At 41.4% G+C, this 17,901-nt stretch overlaps 1 protein-coding gene across 2 annotated transcripts; it reads right to left on the bottom strand.

Moving 5' to 3' along the window:
* Nucleotides 1–2,651: 2,651 nt before the first annotated feature.
* Nucleotides 2,652–17,814, bottom strand: PTP4A1 (protein tyrosine phosphatase 4A1). Of its 2 annotated transcripts, none has more exons than XM_049818232.1 (6): nt 17,570–17,814; nt 9,153–9,703; nt 7,578–7,670; nt 7,082–7,212; nt 5,347–5,421; nt 2,652–4,260 (listed from the first exon to the last, which is right to left on the bottom strand). In XM_049818232.1, exons 2-6 carry the CDS (start codon nt 9,255–9,257, stop codon nt 4,143–4,145), a joined length of 522 nt encoding a protein of 173 aa, XP_049674189.1. In that variant the 5' UTR covers nt 9,258–9,703; nt 17,570–17,814; the 3' UTR covers nt 2,652–4,142. The 2 variants fall into 2 exon arrangements, with proteins under 2 accessions (XP_049674189.1, XP_049674190.1); XM_049818233.1 differs by having other exon boundaries at nt 9,153–9,700.
* Between the last annotated feature and the right edge of the window lie 87 nt (nt 17,815–17,901).

The raw sequence follows: 17,901 nt of genomic DNA, 5'->3' as shown, positions 1-17,901 counted from the left end.
TTTGTTTAGATAAGTCCCTCCCAGCTACTAAAAACCCCTACTAAATTTCAGCCTGATTTTAAGATTTGAATTCAACTTGCAAACTATTCTTCTTAGCACAGTGGGATTACACAAATAGGTACAGAAGAGAAGATTGTTCCACATAGATTACTGTGATCTCCAGTTTGACAACCTCCCCCCTACTTACAGAAAATAGTTGCTTAATGATACAGCAAAATCCCAACAGATCTAAAATATAGTTTTGAATACTACCTCCCAGTAACTACTTGAATTATGTTGCACATATTTAAAAAAACCCAAACAATATTGAAAACCCAGTGTTGTTAATGCTGCAGTCAAGCACTCAAAAGCTTAAAAATGATACAGGCAAGGTCATCTATGAAACCTTAGTCTGGGCCTCTCCAATACTTACAGCAAATTACACCACATTTTTTCCCCCCATCTCACTTGTAAGGATGAGCAATGCTGACATGAATGAGCAGTGCTTTACTACTTTTCTTATGGCCAAAGAAGATCTTAAGTCTAACCTAGAATTTGTGCTCAATACAGAATTGCACATTTTCCTACTGCCTCTTCTGCAATAATACAGATGGGTCTGACTACTTCAGAAATCACTGCTTATCTCCACAACTGCCCTCCTTACGCGAGGACTGAAATAAATTGGGTTTTTAGGCACAAAGAACTGAAGACCAGGTAGAACAACAACCAGAAGCATTTCCTAGTTGCAAGTACTCTATCTGAAATGCTTCAGGACTATTCAGAAATACGTAGTACTACATAGTTTCATGTATTTTAAGTACAGTATTTACAGAGTTCAGTTGAAACTGACTGCTCAGCACTTCTGAGAATCAGATTCAAGAAAATCACATTTAACTTCATACCTGATTTTGCATGTCCAGTAACAGAGTATGTTGTTTGACTGTCTTTCCTCAGCATTATTTAGGGACTACATGACAGAACAATATAGAGAGCCCATCAGTGTTCTGCTGCAATAATTTCAAGATCATGCTCTCCTCTTATTCCCTGTAAATATTTAACTTCTGCTACATGCTAAGGAACCCTATAAACACCACCACCATTCACAAACCACACTTTAGCCAAGCTATCAGGTCTACAGCCCAAAACAGCCTGGCAGATGACAAAAATGTGCTACCATATAATTAAGTACTGCCACAACATAACCCTTGAAGACCCTTGAAGAAAGGGCAAAACAGTTACATAGTCATTTTAAGCATTTAAATTAGATGTAACATTAGAGCCTGGCTTTAGCCTTAAGGGAAGATACAGTAATTTCATTTAATCTTTTTTTCCCTTTTATTTGTAAATTCATATAAATTACATAGAACTTTATTTAGCCTGCTTTATGCACTTCCATCTGCTATCGTATCTTCATGTTTTGAGTCTGGTCAACGTTTTAGTCCCTCAAACCTACCAGAGTTTTTAGACAAAAGAGGAAAAAGACATTTTCTGTTCCTTAGGGATTCATGTCTAAATGTGGAAACAGTTCAGAACTTGACTTGTTCTTTGCTTTAAACAGACACACACTCATTAGACAAAAGTTTCTCCTCTTCAGAAATCTGTTTGCTGAAACCAACTACAGTCAAGCCCAGTCTCAAGTTTAAAGAGTTCAAGGGAACAAGCTCCCATCACCAACACGTTAGAGCTCTTGAATCTAAACGCAGCCCTCCTTACACATGTAAATCCTGCAGAGACACAGCAAAATGCGATGTATAGTAAGTAAAAAATTTCACAGGCATTTTACTGGTAGTTGTTTTACTAATTCCTCCCAGTTCCATGAGTGACCAAATTAATATTTTTAACTCAATTTGGATACTAATTTGTGTTAAACCAGTATTTACATCAGCCTGCTGTACTGCCGAGTTACAGAATTTTAAGGTTTTGTCTTTGCAATTGCTCCTAAACTCCATTTTGACAACAGAAACGTCAATGACTTTGGACGGTACTCCAAAAGAAAAGGCCTTATTTCCTCAGCCAACTGAAGCTGTATTCCTTTAATCAAAATACCCTTTAAACTAAGTTTAATTTCCAAAGGAATGCTGAACTAGTTAAGAGTTTATTTTACTACTTTACAGGCTAAGTTATATTCAGTTTCAGGCATTTTTAAATCATACAGAATTTTAAAGTGCTCTTTATAAATGAGACTATACCTTTCCAAAAGCAATCCTTCAAAAGTCTCACTGAAGCTTATGTTGTACATAGCATCCCACCTCACCATTTAGAAAGGCAGGACACGTTTAACCAACCACAGGTTAATTTCAAGCAGACATGGGCCTGACCTTACGATCACTAGAAAGAACAGTATCTCACCTGGCTCCTCAGAGCATCTTCCAGTTCTCATCAGGAAGTTTGGTCACCATGCTGGAAACTCAAACACAGGCCTTAGCTCACATAATTTTGGGGATATCTTCTGTTCGGACATAGCTTCAGTCTTGACGAAGCATTGCATGACACTATTTTGTAATTAAATTTAATGCTACTGATTCAAGGGTTCTCCAAGCTTTACAGATGCACATACTCTTCTACATTTACTGCAAAGACAGTTTCAAGAAGACTAAGCAAGTAACCTATTCTAGTACTGGGGAAGGGAAGTCACAAGTAAGCTACAGAAAGAAATACCGTACTTTCTGCTATTAATTTTTGTCCACATTTATTTATGAGTAAAACAAACAGCAAACATTACAGCAAAGGGGACGTTCAGGCCCAGATTTAAAAAAAGAAAATGGATGCCTGGAGAGATTCTGAATGTAGGCACCTCAAGATGGCTGACAAAGTACACAAAAATAAGTGAAAGTCATGAGCGTTTCAGCAAACTTCGTAAGTGCATTTCAGTATTTATTTAGATGTTTAAGCTCTCGCACTAGATTTTACAAGCTGGTGAACACTGGCAAAATTATTTCTCCCACAGAACTATAACCACACATTCCCAAGACAGTATAAATATATGGTTGAACTAACATTAATACACATCACCATTTTATCAATTACATAATAAAACAAATTATCAAGTATCCAAATATTAAGTTACGCAGCTTGAAAGGCATACAAAATATTACAGAGGTCTGCCCAAGTCATAGCAGAAACTCAAGGAGGAAAAACAAAAGAAAAAAAATAAAATCACACTTTCAACAAAGCAATAGTTGGTAAACAACTTTCAATAGGTACAGTAAAAGAAACTACAAGATTTTTCAGAAATTTTCTGATTAAGAATTTTTAGCTACGATAACAAAGCATTTCTACGTTTTAAAAAAATATTTACTAAAGTAAAGGGCATATTCTATACTTCCTGCACAAGACAAAGGCAACATTTTACTAGAAATATTAAATAGCCCCTCCCAACCTTTTCAGGCCCTCTTTTAAGTTGCACGTGAAGTGCCAACGTTAATTTTACTGTAAGGCTTTTTGTCTGGAGACATTAAAGACTTGTGTGCTTCTGTACAATTTAAAAGATTTTCTACATGAGTAACCAGAGAGTAATGATATGTAAAATGGAGAAATTCAGGTAACAGAAAAATACAGACGCTGGGGTAAAAAGTTGCTGTAATTCATAGTATTAAAAAGACAGACTGTGCAAATCCTGATAATTCTAGTGCGATCGTGGGAGACAAAACATACAGTGAGCAGGCAAGACTACCTTAGAGGCCATATTCTTCAATATTGAAATGAGTGTAGAAAAAAAGATAGTAAGGTCCAGATAAGCTGGTAGTTCTCACATCATCAGAGCTATGCTCATTTATAAGGAAAAAACATATAGCTGATATGCTGGGTATTTTGGCACCTAATCTCTCTACAGATTGATTTATTTTAGTACCCCAATTTTTAGTAGTTGAAACTAGGTGGGAAAGACTCAATGGCATGATTAAAGGATATTTGAACTGGTAATTAATGAACAAGGAGACAGCTCAGAAACAGGGTACAGCAAAAACATTGACTGGTCTCCAAACAGATGGATATTTAGCTAAAGATAGAAGTTGCATTTCTACTAAGCCTTTAGCCTATTAAATACTCCTAAGGAAGCTTCCTTTACTACTAAAAAAATATCAGACTGATGTCTTTGGCATGCAGTCTGCTTAATTGTAGTTTCCATCCTTTATTCCCAAAGGAGTACTAAAGGCTGTTGAGCTTTACTGAATACAACAGTTATTTCGGTGACCATTGGAGTCTTTAAAGCGCAAACGCATCTTGGGGCGGTATTTCTCCAAGTACAGAAGTTGCTTGCTGTTAAAAGCTCCACGCCGCTTCCTAGATGGAGGAAAAAAAAATATTTTGAACAGAACATTAATCTACTGCCCAGTGAAATAATATCACCAACCAGAGAAAAATATTTTTAGGTCACTGAAAAAAAACCCACCATTAAGTCAAGACTGTAACCAAAATAAGGATAATTAAAAGTTAAGTGCCAGGAAAGAGGGTGGCAGCTTCCTTTCACAAATACCTCTAATGACCACATGCTCAAAGGAGTACACAGCATTTTCTACAGTGTTTTAGCCTCTGATATACACAAGCCAAAGATCTTACATTAAGATCTTAAAAGGAAGCTATAGTGCAGATGTGAGATGGTCGTCTTAAGAAAGCTGAAGTTATTCAGTCTCTGAAAATAATTATGAAGAATACTGCAATATTAAAAAAGTACATAAACATTGTAACACTCCATAATAAGAAGTTGAACAGAAATTGGGCTTTCTTGGTTTTCTCAAACTAGAAATGTGTGAAAGAAGGGTACATTTTTGTTGAGTGTTTGGAATATGTACCAGGCTTCCTGTTCCTCGCTTTGTGTACACAAGACTGCCAAAATGTCAAGCTATTAAAGAATTAAATTCAGCTTGTACAATTATGCAGGAAGTATTTTGGTATTGTTTATACAAGCTGCTGCTTTTTTAAAATATAGTTGAAACCTGCAAAATTAAGGCATTGAGATTAAAATTGTTCTCATCCAACTCACATATATTTATAAAAAAATCCAAGGAAGTAGTTTTCTTCAGTAGACTAACTACCAGAAATGACTAGGAGGAATTGTTTGGGTCTTGTTTGTTTGTTTTGGTTTTGTTGGTGTTTTATTTTTTCCAACTTGGTCAAATAATTACCTGCCGATTCTGGTTGCCACGTGAACAGAAAACACCCATCCCACAAGCCAAGTCCTACAACACTGACTGTATGCAGTATGTGTGTTAAAAAGTTCACAGGTACCAAGTATTTTACAAAAAAAAAAAACCCAAACCCAAACCCCAAAAACCAAGACAAGAACAGCGTACAGAATTTCCTTTAGCGTCCACGGACATATCAACGCGATAAATCTTGGAAACTGCTAAATGTTAGCTTCACACTTACTGTCTTATGAACTGCACTGCATCTTCATACTTCATTCCACATTCTATCAGTGCAAGAGCAACTAAGACTGGAGCTCTGGTCAAAATAAATAAATAAATAATTATTATTTTTTTTTTTTTTTTCAGTTTAGCATTTGCCAACGCATACTTAGAAAAAAGTATGAAAACTTTCCCCAGTTTTCTTTTCCATCCTTCTGTGTATCTGATGTTTCTTCTCTGGGGAAGTAAAAAAGACAGGCAGAAGGCATTTCTACATTAACTGAGCCATTATACCATCTGTTTGAGCTACCTGTCCTCATTAAGAAAGGGGTTTACATTAATTCTGGTCAACCTTAGCTTTGTTCATCTGACTTTAGGTATGGGAGAGGACAGCAGGAATAAAACGCAAGTAATCTTTACCCATTTGTTTCAAAACCAATTGATTCCGGGGAAGAGTTGCATGTGTTTCTATTCCCACAAACAAGCATGTTTAGAAGCAGTCAGGACCCCAAAGCAGAAATCAGAAGAGGGTTCAGATTCAATAAGAACTGACAAGTCTTAGAACTAGCGTCACAAGTTTTAGGAACAGATGCAATCCACAGGCTGCTGCACACCCCTGAGGATTTCCTTGCTTGCCACAGTATTCTTCATTGGACAGAATACAGTTTTCCATTAGGAAAGCTTGACACTAATCAAACTCAAATACATCAGCAATTTATGGCTCAAGAAAAAAATTCAAGACAAACCCTCATGCTACACACTAGCAAGAGACTTGTGCATCTAGTAGCAAGCTTAAGTGGTTTTTCTATGTTCAGGGATTTTAAAAAAACTTACATGATAAAGAGCTAGGATCTTCTTTCAACCTGTTAATTGCTCAGTTTTGAGGAAAAACCAACAGATATCATTGTAAGCAGCTGAATAGGACTTCTTTTGGTAGCATTCACCACTACAGTCAACTTTTGTTACGTGTGAAGCCATAATGCAAACAGTGGATAAGCCAGGCTTATGGACAGCAAGACCAGAAACCTCTGTTTTATATTGGACATGCTGAAACCCATGGCTAGAATATGGCAACTGCTTTTTGAACAGATCTAGTTCCCAGGTAGTCTAGAACAATAGCAGCAAAACCATTACCTTCTTACAACTGTTGGAATTGTATTTAAGATAGTGGCAGCAGACAGAGGGAACAGGGCTAAGAGGAGAATATTTAGCATTATCTGTAAAAATTTTGAGGCTCAGTGTTAGAAATGTGACAGAAACAGAGCTTTGGGACTTTGGAGAACACTTTTCATCCCCCAAATAGGTGGTGGATGAAAGTTGGTCTTTATGTGCCAGAACACCCCACTTGTTTGTGACTAATGGTTACCAATGGTTACTGGCAGTACTGCTGAAATGGGGATGAAGACACTTACAGATGACTCACTAAAAACCAAATCCATTAGAAAAAAAGAAGACATAGCAAGACAAAAAAATATCAATGGGACACTCATCAACATGCTTGGTACAAGGATATATTTGTTTACTTCATTCAGTAGTTTTTGTATGAGAGCTGTGGTAATAGCATCACCTGTTGACTAAAGGCCTTTAAATCTAATATATACATACAACAGCTTCCTGCCACCTGAACTACTTTTAAGTGTGAGGTCATTCCAGTACTGGATACGTCACTATTTTCCATTTGCCTCAAACTTTTGTACTAGATCTTAACAAGTCTCACCAGGGATGGCAATTCAACAGATGTTTGAAACTTTACCCACCTTCCAAGGCCAGCAACACAGTGTACAGCAATACAACAACCAGGTTCTTCACGAAATTTAACTTTAAGGAGATTTAGCCAATCATCAACAATCTGGTTAGATGGTGGAGCACCGTCGTCAAAGGGCCAATCCTAGAATATAGCACAACATACATAAAGATAGAACTCTCTATGCTTGCATGCTGTGTGCATACATAAAAAAGGAGAGGACACAACAGACAAAGGAGCTGACCGCTAAGGGAACCACTCAAACTCATGGTTTTCTAATAGTGCAACTATAGCAATATTAGGAAAACATTCCTTTCAATCTGTTTTCATTGAGCAAATGATTTTGCTCAAAAGCAGATTTTTTTCCTGAGAAGAGAGGATGTCTCTACAGTTTTGGCCTCCATCGGTTGCTGGAATACACTTGTAGAGTTAAGAAGATGGTGTGAAAGCAATTTTTTTGGGGGGTGGGGGCATGGGTTGGTTTTCAACTCTGCTTCTACACTACTTACCAAAACCTGAATGCCTTCTTTTTCCACCGGAGCAGTGTCGTAAGTAGCTTCGCACACTCTTACCACTGTGGTAACGCCATATTTCTTAAGTTCCTAGGGAATGAAAAAAAACCCGCTTTAAGAGTAAGCTGACTTCACTTACCATTTAATTTTCTCAATAGGTTAGCTTATTAACTCATTCCAAAATTTTCAGTAAACTCACGCAAATGCTTGCCACCCTGTGAAGAACACAGAAAGCTGAAATAACTGAAAACCTCTGTGCTAATGCCAGATACCTTTAGCTCTTCTGTAAACATAAATGAAGACTAAGTTTTGTTGTGTTGGATCAGGCTTTTGTTTTAAAATCAGATCCAGATAAATACTGATGAAGTAAGTAGCCTACCTCCAAAAGATCATTCCTTTTAAAGGAACAGGAAGTTTCCTGGTTTGCAAAGCTACATACTTCACTAAAAGCATTCTGAGTGAGGTTTAGATCTTCCCCTTCCCTCCCCCTGCTTAAAACAACAGGTTTGTAAGACTTCTTACTGTTAAGAATTATGAGCACAGGACAATAAATTATTCTAGTTCCTCAGTTGTAACTAGAAAATGACAAAATTTAACTTTCCATTTTGCTATTACCCTCCATTAAAAAAAAAAAAAAAGGCAATCACTCTTCATTCTCCCTGCAACAACCCATCATTCACACTGTAACTGTCACAGTAACAACTGAAGCATAGCCTAAGCATACTTTATGTAGTTGTGAGAGTATAAAGGCAAGCAAATGTTATCTCACTATGTTTTTTGTAAATTATCCCACACTGAATGCAAAACAAATATAATACACCTAAAATCTTGCTAATGAGGGACTGCATTACAAACTCAGACCTTGCCAGGAGGTAACTTTGGAGGAACCTATTGTTAACATACATGCATACATACACTTTTAACTGTGCACTTTATAGCTCCAACATGCTAGATGCAAGGTTTAGATGATAAATTCAGACACTAGCAACATATGCCAAGCCACCTGGCTTTAGTCAGTAAACAATTTCAGCATGTACCAAACCGCTTTAAGTAGCTTCAGCAGCTCTGGATGCAGAGCAAGCCTACTGCCACAAATTTCACTCAAGTAGACACTATGACACCCAGAGGATTCTCTTAAGCTACACTAGAACCACAATCTGCTAATACAGAAGGCAGGCAGTGAAAGCATATTGCAATCTTGTTATGTTGTTGCAATGTGAGTTCCACTAGCAGACCTTTGTATTGTTTTACACATAACTCTGCCAGATAACGCCTGTTTTCAGACCTAAACAATGTACTTAATGTACAATGTACTAGGCAGTATAATTATTTCTTTGCTTCACTTTCAGAAGTATGTTTTTGTGAAGGGTGAAGTAGATCTGAATAGACTTGTCTGTACATCTTTGAAGCACGGCATCAGTATTTGAAAAAAGTCAATATACGAACAGTCTCAGTACCACTTCATATGGCTTCCACAGCTGTTATCAACTGGTAAAGAAGGAAATTATTAATACAGTATGCTGTTCAGGCATTAAAAAAAATACATCAGTAAGAATTCTGTCCTGGCCTTACCTCTATAAATTTGTTTAAGGTTGCATTGGTTGGATTGTGTGTGATTAGGAATCTCATGTTCTTGTAGGTGATTTCCACAGGAGCTGGGCGGTTCATTCGGGCCATATTGATTTAGTTAAACATGCAACAAGATTATGAAAGGATTCAAAAAAAATTCTAATACAGAAGTGATGTAGAGAAACGGAAGTCTACTTCACTATACTCCACGTGAAATTCTCAGTGCTTGGAAGTATGAAGTTGGGAGCAATGGGAAATGAAATGAACCTCCTAACAAGAAGCAGCAATTCTTCAATCCAGTAATACTGAGGCAAAAGAAAGGCAGTGCACTGAGGTTTACCCCATCCAGGTCTGAATTCTGTTGTTAAATGCTCTGCCAATTTCAATTCAATACTTCTTATCCTGGTCAACCACTCTTAGGGGGGCTTCTTGGTGGAGTAGTAATGAATTTCTACAGTTCACTTGTCTGCATAGAGATCGTGCTGTGCCTGGCAGTAGTCTCCACTGCCCTTCAGAAACTCCATAAATGTGTGACCAAGAACACCACAGAACTGCTGTAAAGAGAAAGGGGCGGGGGGGAGAAAGAGAAAGAAAAGCGTCATGAGCACAGGTGAAACAAGGTTATTTTGAAGACACCAAACATTATAAAACTGAAAAAATAAAACCAGAGCAACTAAGCAGTTTCACAAAGTTTATTTTTTAATCCAGGAGTTAGGTTTGTAAGAATCCTGTTGCTTTTCTCAGTGAGGACTACTTCAAAATAAAAACGTTTACTTAATACAGAGTTTCCATACAGCTTTGTTTCAACACCAAAACCTGAAACATATTAAAATACCAATTCAAATGTGCTAAACATAGCAAGAAGAGATGGAGGTTTAAGAAATCCAGTATTTATATAACGCATAGCTTTTCCAGGATACCCATACAACTGTGTTTTCTGTTCTGAATTGAGAGACATCACAACACCTACTAAAGTTACACTGACCTTAAGTAATCCCAGGAAGGATGAGACTCCTTGAATATTCAAGCTGAGCATCAATTTCTAGTGTTTAAACAAAACTACCAGTCTCTACATAGATGCAGAATCACTTGTCTTAGAGGGTAAAGATTTACTTTCCACGTAAGCATCATTAATTCACATACAGAACAGCCAGTAGAAAAAAAAAGGCATCTAAATCTACCTGTCTCAAATAGGAGGCCTTGAAAGCAAATGCAAAGTCTTTGTGGCCTAACAAAACAATGCAAGCTTTTGAACATATTTTGAGACTTTCAAGGCACACAGATTTCTAACTAAGGAACATATTTCACGTGAAGACACATGGCAACCTTCATCTGCCTTTAACTGGCTTTTTACACCATGATTTTATTAATGTACCAGGACAGTGGCAATGGTCTAGCTAAAAACATACACAGGCAAGTTTATTGAACAGGTTCTTTCTGCCCAGTGGTGTGCTATTTTGCTACGGTTAAATTTACTTATAAAATTACTGCAAGATGTACAACCAGGAAGTAGATAGCTGATGAACTGCTCCGAGTCATGTATTCATCTGCGGATGTTGCTGTGCAAATGAACCAAGAATATATGCTTTTATGCACTGTGGAACCTTATAGCAGAGGAGCTAGTTTTGTGCCCAGCCACAGAACCAGCGCTGGTGACAATACCTGTCTAGGCAACAGAAGGTAAGAAAAGAGAAGTTTTGTTTCCCAAAAGATAAGTACGAGCTGAACCAAACATCCCCTAAATATACTTAGGTACTAGAAAGAAACATCATTTATCCTACAACTATTTAGCAGAAAAAAATTACTTATGTTGGCCAGTCAGCTCCAAACATTGGAAGGAATCCATGCATTTCTAAGCCCAAACAAAACATTGCCCAAGACAATTTGGAAATTGACTAGCTGAGCACGCAGTGTCACAGAACTGCTATCACAGACTGACTGACTTAAAAATGTGGTCAGTTTTTTGGTTTTGGGGGGGGTGAGGGGTGTTGTTTGGGGTTTTTTTTTGTTTTGGGTTTTTGCCTTTTTTTTTTTTTGGCTAGCCGGGACACAGTAATATCAGATCTTTGCCTTCGTGAATCTAGTTTCTAGTGAACAGAAGCTGTAACTTCATTGTAGCAATATTCAGATTTTTCTTAAACTACAAACCAGCTCTATGCATCCATTCATGTATATGATCAGGGCAAGTGCACATGAGAAGATAAGGAGAAGAGACAGTATTTCAGTGCTCTACACTCAAACCTTGCCATTCAGAAGGCCATGAAAGCAGCAGCCTGTGCTGAAAAGCTTCCCAACCACGAGAAAGTAGATTCAAAAGATCAGGTCCTAAAGACAACTGTACAATAAGTCCTGACAATAGCCAATATCTTAATACTCTTTACCAAAAGCTACATGCAAATAAGTCACGGTTGCTAACTGCCATCTAGGACTTGGAGTCAGACCAAGACTCCACTGCAGGCACTAAACCATACCGTAAGACTACAGTGAGTCTATCTAACAATGATTAGTATTAAGCAGAAGTCACAACAGATCAATAGTCTAATAATTGTTCAGTTTTCTAAGAGGTAAAGAATCATAGACTAGTTTGGGTTGGAAGGGACCTTTAAAGGTCATGTAGGCATCTTGACAGTACAGGAGTTCTTAAAGTGAACTACAATTGCAAAATTGCAACGTTTTATGTTGTAGACATGGCTTGGCTCCATTCTTAAGTCCATAGAAGAGGAAGTTCAGTAACAGAGTATTTATTAGTAACAGAGAAGATAAAAATCATTACGAGATTGGACTGTAGCAGATTAGTAGAGCTGCATCACACAATGTTGCAAAAGGGCTTTAGAAAAAGCAGACCAAACACCTCCAGGCATCCTTTTCATGTTTCCAGACAGCTTCCTGGTAAGAAGTTTTAATCACAGGCATGGCGTGCAAACTCTCCCCCCAAAAAAACCCCAAGCCCAAAACCACCAAACCCCAACTGCTAACGAATACAGGAAAGAAGTCAGCAGAAAGAAACTCGTAGGACAATTTCACATGCACTTCACTGCCACTCCAGAGATACTACCACCACCATTTCCGTAAAGACTGTAGGATTAAGTTTGCCCGTTATTTGCAAAAAAAACCCCAAAACCAACAACCAGAACAGTTTCAGGGTTTTTTTTGTGATAACTTAAGGAATGGTGAGAATCCTAAATATAACAGGTATGAAAAAGGAGCAAGAAGGATCCTCTTAAGTCAAAGGCCAACAGAGTAACAGGAAACAGGAGAATTCTGACTCGGAAGAACTCCAAGAATCATCATCTGACACACCAGCCATGCCCTCGCAGAAGAAGGTAGGTGTGCGTTAAAAAGACTCCTAGGACCAGACCTAGGGAACACCTGAAATAGCAACTGAAAAAAAGAACTGAAGATAGCTTATTTAAAGTCACTTTCAATTAGCTTAAGAAGCAGAACAGCAAAAAGGGGCACGACAGCTTTAAGCAGATACAGCTGCACAAGGTCTTGTGCCGCTTTTTGCGTGCACTGGCAGATCTCATGTTTACCTCTTCTTAAGACTGTTAAGAGGAATCATAGCCAGTCATTTTCCCTGGCAGATGATGAGGAAGTGGAGGCTATCAGAAACAGAAAAATCACAGAATGGTTTGGGTTAGAAGGGACCTTAAAGACCATCTAGTTCCAACCCCCTTGCTATGGGCAGGGACACCTTCCACTAGACCAGGTCGCTAAGTCCCATTCAACCTGGCCTTGAACACTTCCAGGGATGAGGACAACTTCTCTGGGCAACCTGTTCCAGTGCCTCACCACCCTCACAGTGAAGAACTTCTTCCTTTCATTCAATCTAAATCTCCCCTCTTTCAGTTTAAAGCCACTACCCCCTTGTCCTATCATGCAAGTGAGCTCAAGGAGATAGAAGGGGGTCACTAGGGTAAAGACAAGACCTTCCAATCTGCAAGATGGAGATTTTGGGGGAGAAAAGAATGTAGAGTTATTGGAAACAATTAACATAAACCATACTGGGGCAGGTAGAAAGTAAGAAGTAATCAGGATTCATCCAGCCTGGGAGGCAGGCTGCCCTTAGTACACAACTAGGAGTACTCAATACGACACCAGACAAACTCATCATGGGGGTAAGGAGGAGGGCAGGCAGCAAAGCATTAATTAAGTAATAATTCCTACCTTTTTAATGCAGATTGTTAATCACATCTAGCAACTGGGTGCACAGTTCAAATTCTTATACAAAGGAAGCAAGTACCTTACGCAACGCAACGTTAAGTTTAAGTTCTACATGTAATTAACCCCTACAAATGAATTCATTTTGTTAATACTGACTTAACAGTTAGCAATTAGACACATCAGCACCTTACTAATTCATACAGCTAAGGACCTAACCAAGCATGTATTTGAGTCTCACTGTTTGCCTTTGCAGCTGCGGCTGCCACATTATAAAGGAGCAAAGCTCACATTTTCCTTTGATGTGAGTGCCATCGCTTCTCACCATGGCTAGCCAGAAAGCTCCACAGCCAGACCAACTCCTTGAGGCAGCATCATGCTGTACTATCCTAAGACAGCTTTGCCAGCCTAGTTTAGTTCTGTTCCAGGAGTTAAATGAAAATTAAAGACAAGTAGTACACTGGCATACTGTCTGTGTTACAGCATTAAGCCAAAGTACAAGGCTTCACCCATCTTCAGCAAAAAGACCTGAAGGATAAGAAATTGGTTATAAAAAGTGTTGTAGTAATTAAGACCACCTCGGGCTTAGGGGGAACTCAAATGACATGAGCAACTTTCAAGAAGCTTTGAAATACAGCTTTAAAATTACTATATTGTCTCAGACAGTTAGTTAACTACTTGGTAGGCAAGCTATCAAAAAAAAAGCCAAGATAGTACATAAAAGCGTAAGGCTGCTTAAGTGAAAGTCAGATGCATAGTACTGTATGCAGAAGTTTCTTTAACTGAATGACAAAACTCATTGTTCGTACCATCAAGTTGGGCACTCCAGCACATTCTTTTCAATTTACATGTGAGTTTTCCTTGAGGAAAATTAACACTGAAGGGTTTTGGAAACAGAAGCAGCAGTTGCTATCAGTAACAAAGCCAAACAACATGTAGACTGTTAGATCCATCAAAGTAAACTTGGAAAACAAAACTAAGGTTAATATGCCAGGACCACCTATTAAGAGACGGTAACCTGTCCAATATGGGATGAAGTCATGTTAGTTATGATTGTACCATCTACTATCATTTACGCTAGGAGAAGCTAGAGAATAGTTTATTCAAGTGAGAGGAAGCCATCTTGAAAAGAAAAGCTTTAATTCATGCCCTTCTTTGGGACAGAAAGCTAAAGTGTCTGTCTTCACTGACAAGCAGATTCACACGTGTTAGTTCTGGGTCTGAAACAATCACTCATGTCTGGCAAAAACTGCTTATGAAAGGAACCTATTAGATTGTTACCGATATGTGGAAAGCAGAGAGGTGTAAGGTTATCCCATGCTGTTGTCATTCTTGTTCACAACTCGGTAGCATCTTGAGAAGCATGCAAACAAAAGCACTTGTTTACACAGTTACATGACACTTCACTCTACCTTCAGAAGATGTGCAAGATGGCTCACGGTTGCTTAATCCACCTGCTCCTAGACCAGAAACATTTGCACCCAGAACCAACTACGTGGCATCACATTCTCCAAAGTCAAGACGTGCCACACACTCACCTACTGAAAGCACAGGATCAAAACTAGAAAACTAAAATAAACTACATTTCATTACAATTTGAGAACACCTGCAAGTAAGTTCATTGTTCTAACTCGCTACCTGACAAAAAGTTCCTGAAGGACAGAGGGACAAATACCCCTGACTTTCTCTTACTAATCAAGGCCTAAGTAGCAACTGCTAAGGCAGACAAGGAGGAGTGGGAGGGTAAGGGGTACAAACTGCAGAGCCATTACGCAAGGCAGAGGCACACCTTCATTAGCTATTGTAGACAAGACGCACCTCCTATCTACTGGGCACATGAATGTCTGTGTTATGATATCCACAGTGATAACACTACCCATTTTGGACCAGAGAAAGCGACCCATGGCCTAAGAAAACACTCTCATGTATCACAGATGGGCGATTCCAAAGGTTTGTCATAAATTTGTTGCGACATGCTCTGTGAAGGACGGATGTTTTTTGTGGCTCACGTATGCAGTTTAGGGGGAAGAAAAAGTTATCTCAAAACTTCCTGTATAAAAAGTCAATGCAGCTTCCAGAGATGATGAAACTGAGGCCATGTGACTGTGTTCCTAGTTCTTCTGCTTCGACCATGAAAAAAGTACGCAAAAAAGCCTTAACAGATATTGGGGAAAATGAGACATCACAGAAACCATTCCATCCACCTGAGTTTCTGAAAGCAAGGAGTCTCAAAATGACTTAATACCGTCACTTCAGTAGCAAGCTACGTGAAACCTGTCAACCTACGCAAAAATTATTCCATTACGTTTTAAGCAATAACATGAGAAATTTAGCATATGCACACAAAGACAGTTATCGCTTTATTTTATTGAGTCTAACAAAGGTATGAGCGCCAAACAAGAAGTTGCACCTGTGAAGCAAGCTGTAAGGAGTTATGGACTGCATTTAACACGCAAGTACCTCTGGTGTTGACCTGATAAGAGCGAGTTTTAATTTTTTAAACAAGGTGACAATCTGCTACTAGTTTAGAATTCAGTAATAGTGTGATCTGGGCGTTCTGGTTAATCTTTAAGAGAAGAAGTGATCACTTACAGTCAGCCTACACACTGCGATAGATGCAGCATTCTTACGTGGCGTGTATTCTGTCAGAACAGGAAGGTTTCACAAGATAAGCATTATTAGATAAGGCTAAATTCTATTTATTTGCCGCCTTACTGACACATTTAGTTTTGGTAAGACAATGACATCCTTATCCCTTGGCTCCTGCTGTATCTGTCCCTCATTTTTCTTTCTTTCTCACTCACACACTTCCTCCCATGCCTGTGCAATTTCTATATTGCTTCTTCCACATTTTCCCCCGAAACGATTCTGTTCCTGTAAGACAATTTCGAGACCCTATTCAATGGAATAGTAAGAGCTGACATTTAAGCGTCATCTTCAGGTTTTTTGATGTGACAGTTTTATGAGAGACAGGGTTCACACTTCTGAGTCACCGCTTTGGAAAGACTCCGCAGACGCAGGTAGACATATTGGAAAGTTGTCTCCAGCAGCAATAACAAACGCCAGAATTACGGGACCCTCGTGCTGCGGAGCCTGTGCATTTGTCAGCTCATGATATTTGCAACGTGCGTAGCTGGCTACCGGATGGCAACCAAGACCTGTGCGTAACCGCCGCTAATCCTGCTTCTATTACCATCGATTACTTGATCTGGATAACGCTTTGTCTTTCTTGCTTCCCTACTTTTGGAGGGCGTACTACCACCAGCAAGCCTCGCGTTTGTTTGCGCTTAAACACGCAGCGCTCTGCGGCCACGGCTGTTAGGCAGCGCAGACACTGAGATTACATGGGGAGTTAAAAAAACCCCAGCACCCCCCACCCTCCCCCCCCCCCCCCAAAGTACATGAGGAAAGCGAAAACTTCTGGTGCCGAACCGCGATCCACCTCCAGAAGGAAATGCCTTGCTGGAGAAGCCGGATGGCAAGGGCTTAAAGGCAGGTTCGCTCACAATCCAGCGATTCCGAGGGTCGGCGCAGGCTGTGCCGCTGCAGCAGCGCCCGCTCCACGCTGACCCTCCCGCCGCCGAGCCGCCCTCAGCCCGGCCGGCCCCGGGCCACCCCGCGGCTCGTTTCGGAACGGATTCACGTCCTCGGCTCGCAGCCGGTCCCTTCTCCCCGCCGCAGACAAAGAAGCCGCCTTCACGCGTGGGGCGGCGAGCGGGGGTCCACGGCCCCGGCCCGGCCCGGCCGCCCCCCCCGCCGGGCACCCAGGGGCAAGCCCCGTCTTGCCCGGCAAGCCGCGGGCTCCGGCCGCCCCCGGCGTCGCGCCAGCCGCCGGGCTCCCGGCCTTGCCCGCCTCTCCCCGGCCGCGACACCGCCCCGCGGGCCGGGCCGGGCCGTCGCCCCAACGGCGGCTGCGGTCACGGGTTCGCATCACGCTTCCATCAGGGCTCCCGACGCGGAGCCATCTTGTCCCCCGCAGCCGCCGCCCGGGCCCGGGCCCGGGCTCCCCCCGGCAGGGGGCTCCCGGCCGCCGCCCTGACACGGCCCGGGGCCGCCGCAGGCCCCAGACAGACACCGGCGGCGGTGGCGCCGGGGGGAGGAGGGGGGAGACACACACGGGACGGAACGACCGCCGGCGGCGACCGGGCGCACAAAGCGGCTTTGTGCCCGGGCCGGGCCGCGGCGGCAGAACAAAGAGACAACATGGAGGAGAGGGAGCGGGGAAGGCGAGGCGCGGGGGCTCGCGGGGCGGCACTCACAGGAATATGGTTACTCATTGAAGACTGTAGCCTGATCATACAGCCGGGGTGCGGGCGCCACCGCCGGGGGCAGGAGGAGCAGGACCGGGAGGACGCGGAGGCGCTGGGGGCCGCGGAGCTGCCGGAGGGGGTTCGGCGGCGGAGCGGGGATGGACCATACAGCTGCGGCGGCGGGCGCGGAGCGGAGCGGACGCGGCTGCGGCAGGAGGGACACTCGGCGCCGCCTCCCTCACAAGAGCCCCGGGGCCCGCCCCTCGCTCACGGACGGGCGTCGCGCCCGGCCAATTAGGGGCGCCGCCAGCGCGTCGGGGGGCGGGAGCGAGGCCGCCGGC

The sequence above is a fragment of the Accipiter gentilis genome, chromosome 15, assembly GCF_929443795.1.
Source record: "Accipiter gentilis chromosome 15, bAccGen1.1, whole genome shotgun sequence".
Classification (NCBI taxonomy): Eukaryota; Metazoa; Chordata; class Aves; order Accipitriformes; family Accipitridae; genus Astur; species Astur gentilis.
This window is presented reverse-complemented; position numbering and strand designations above follow the sequence as displayed.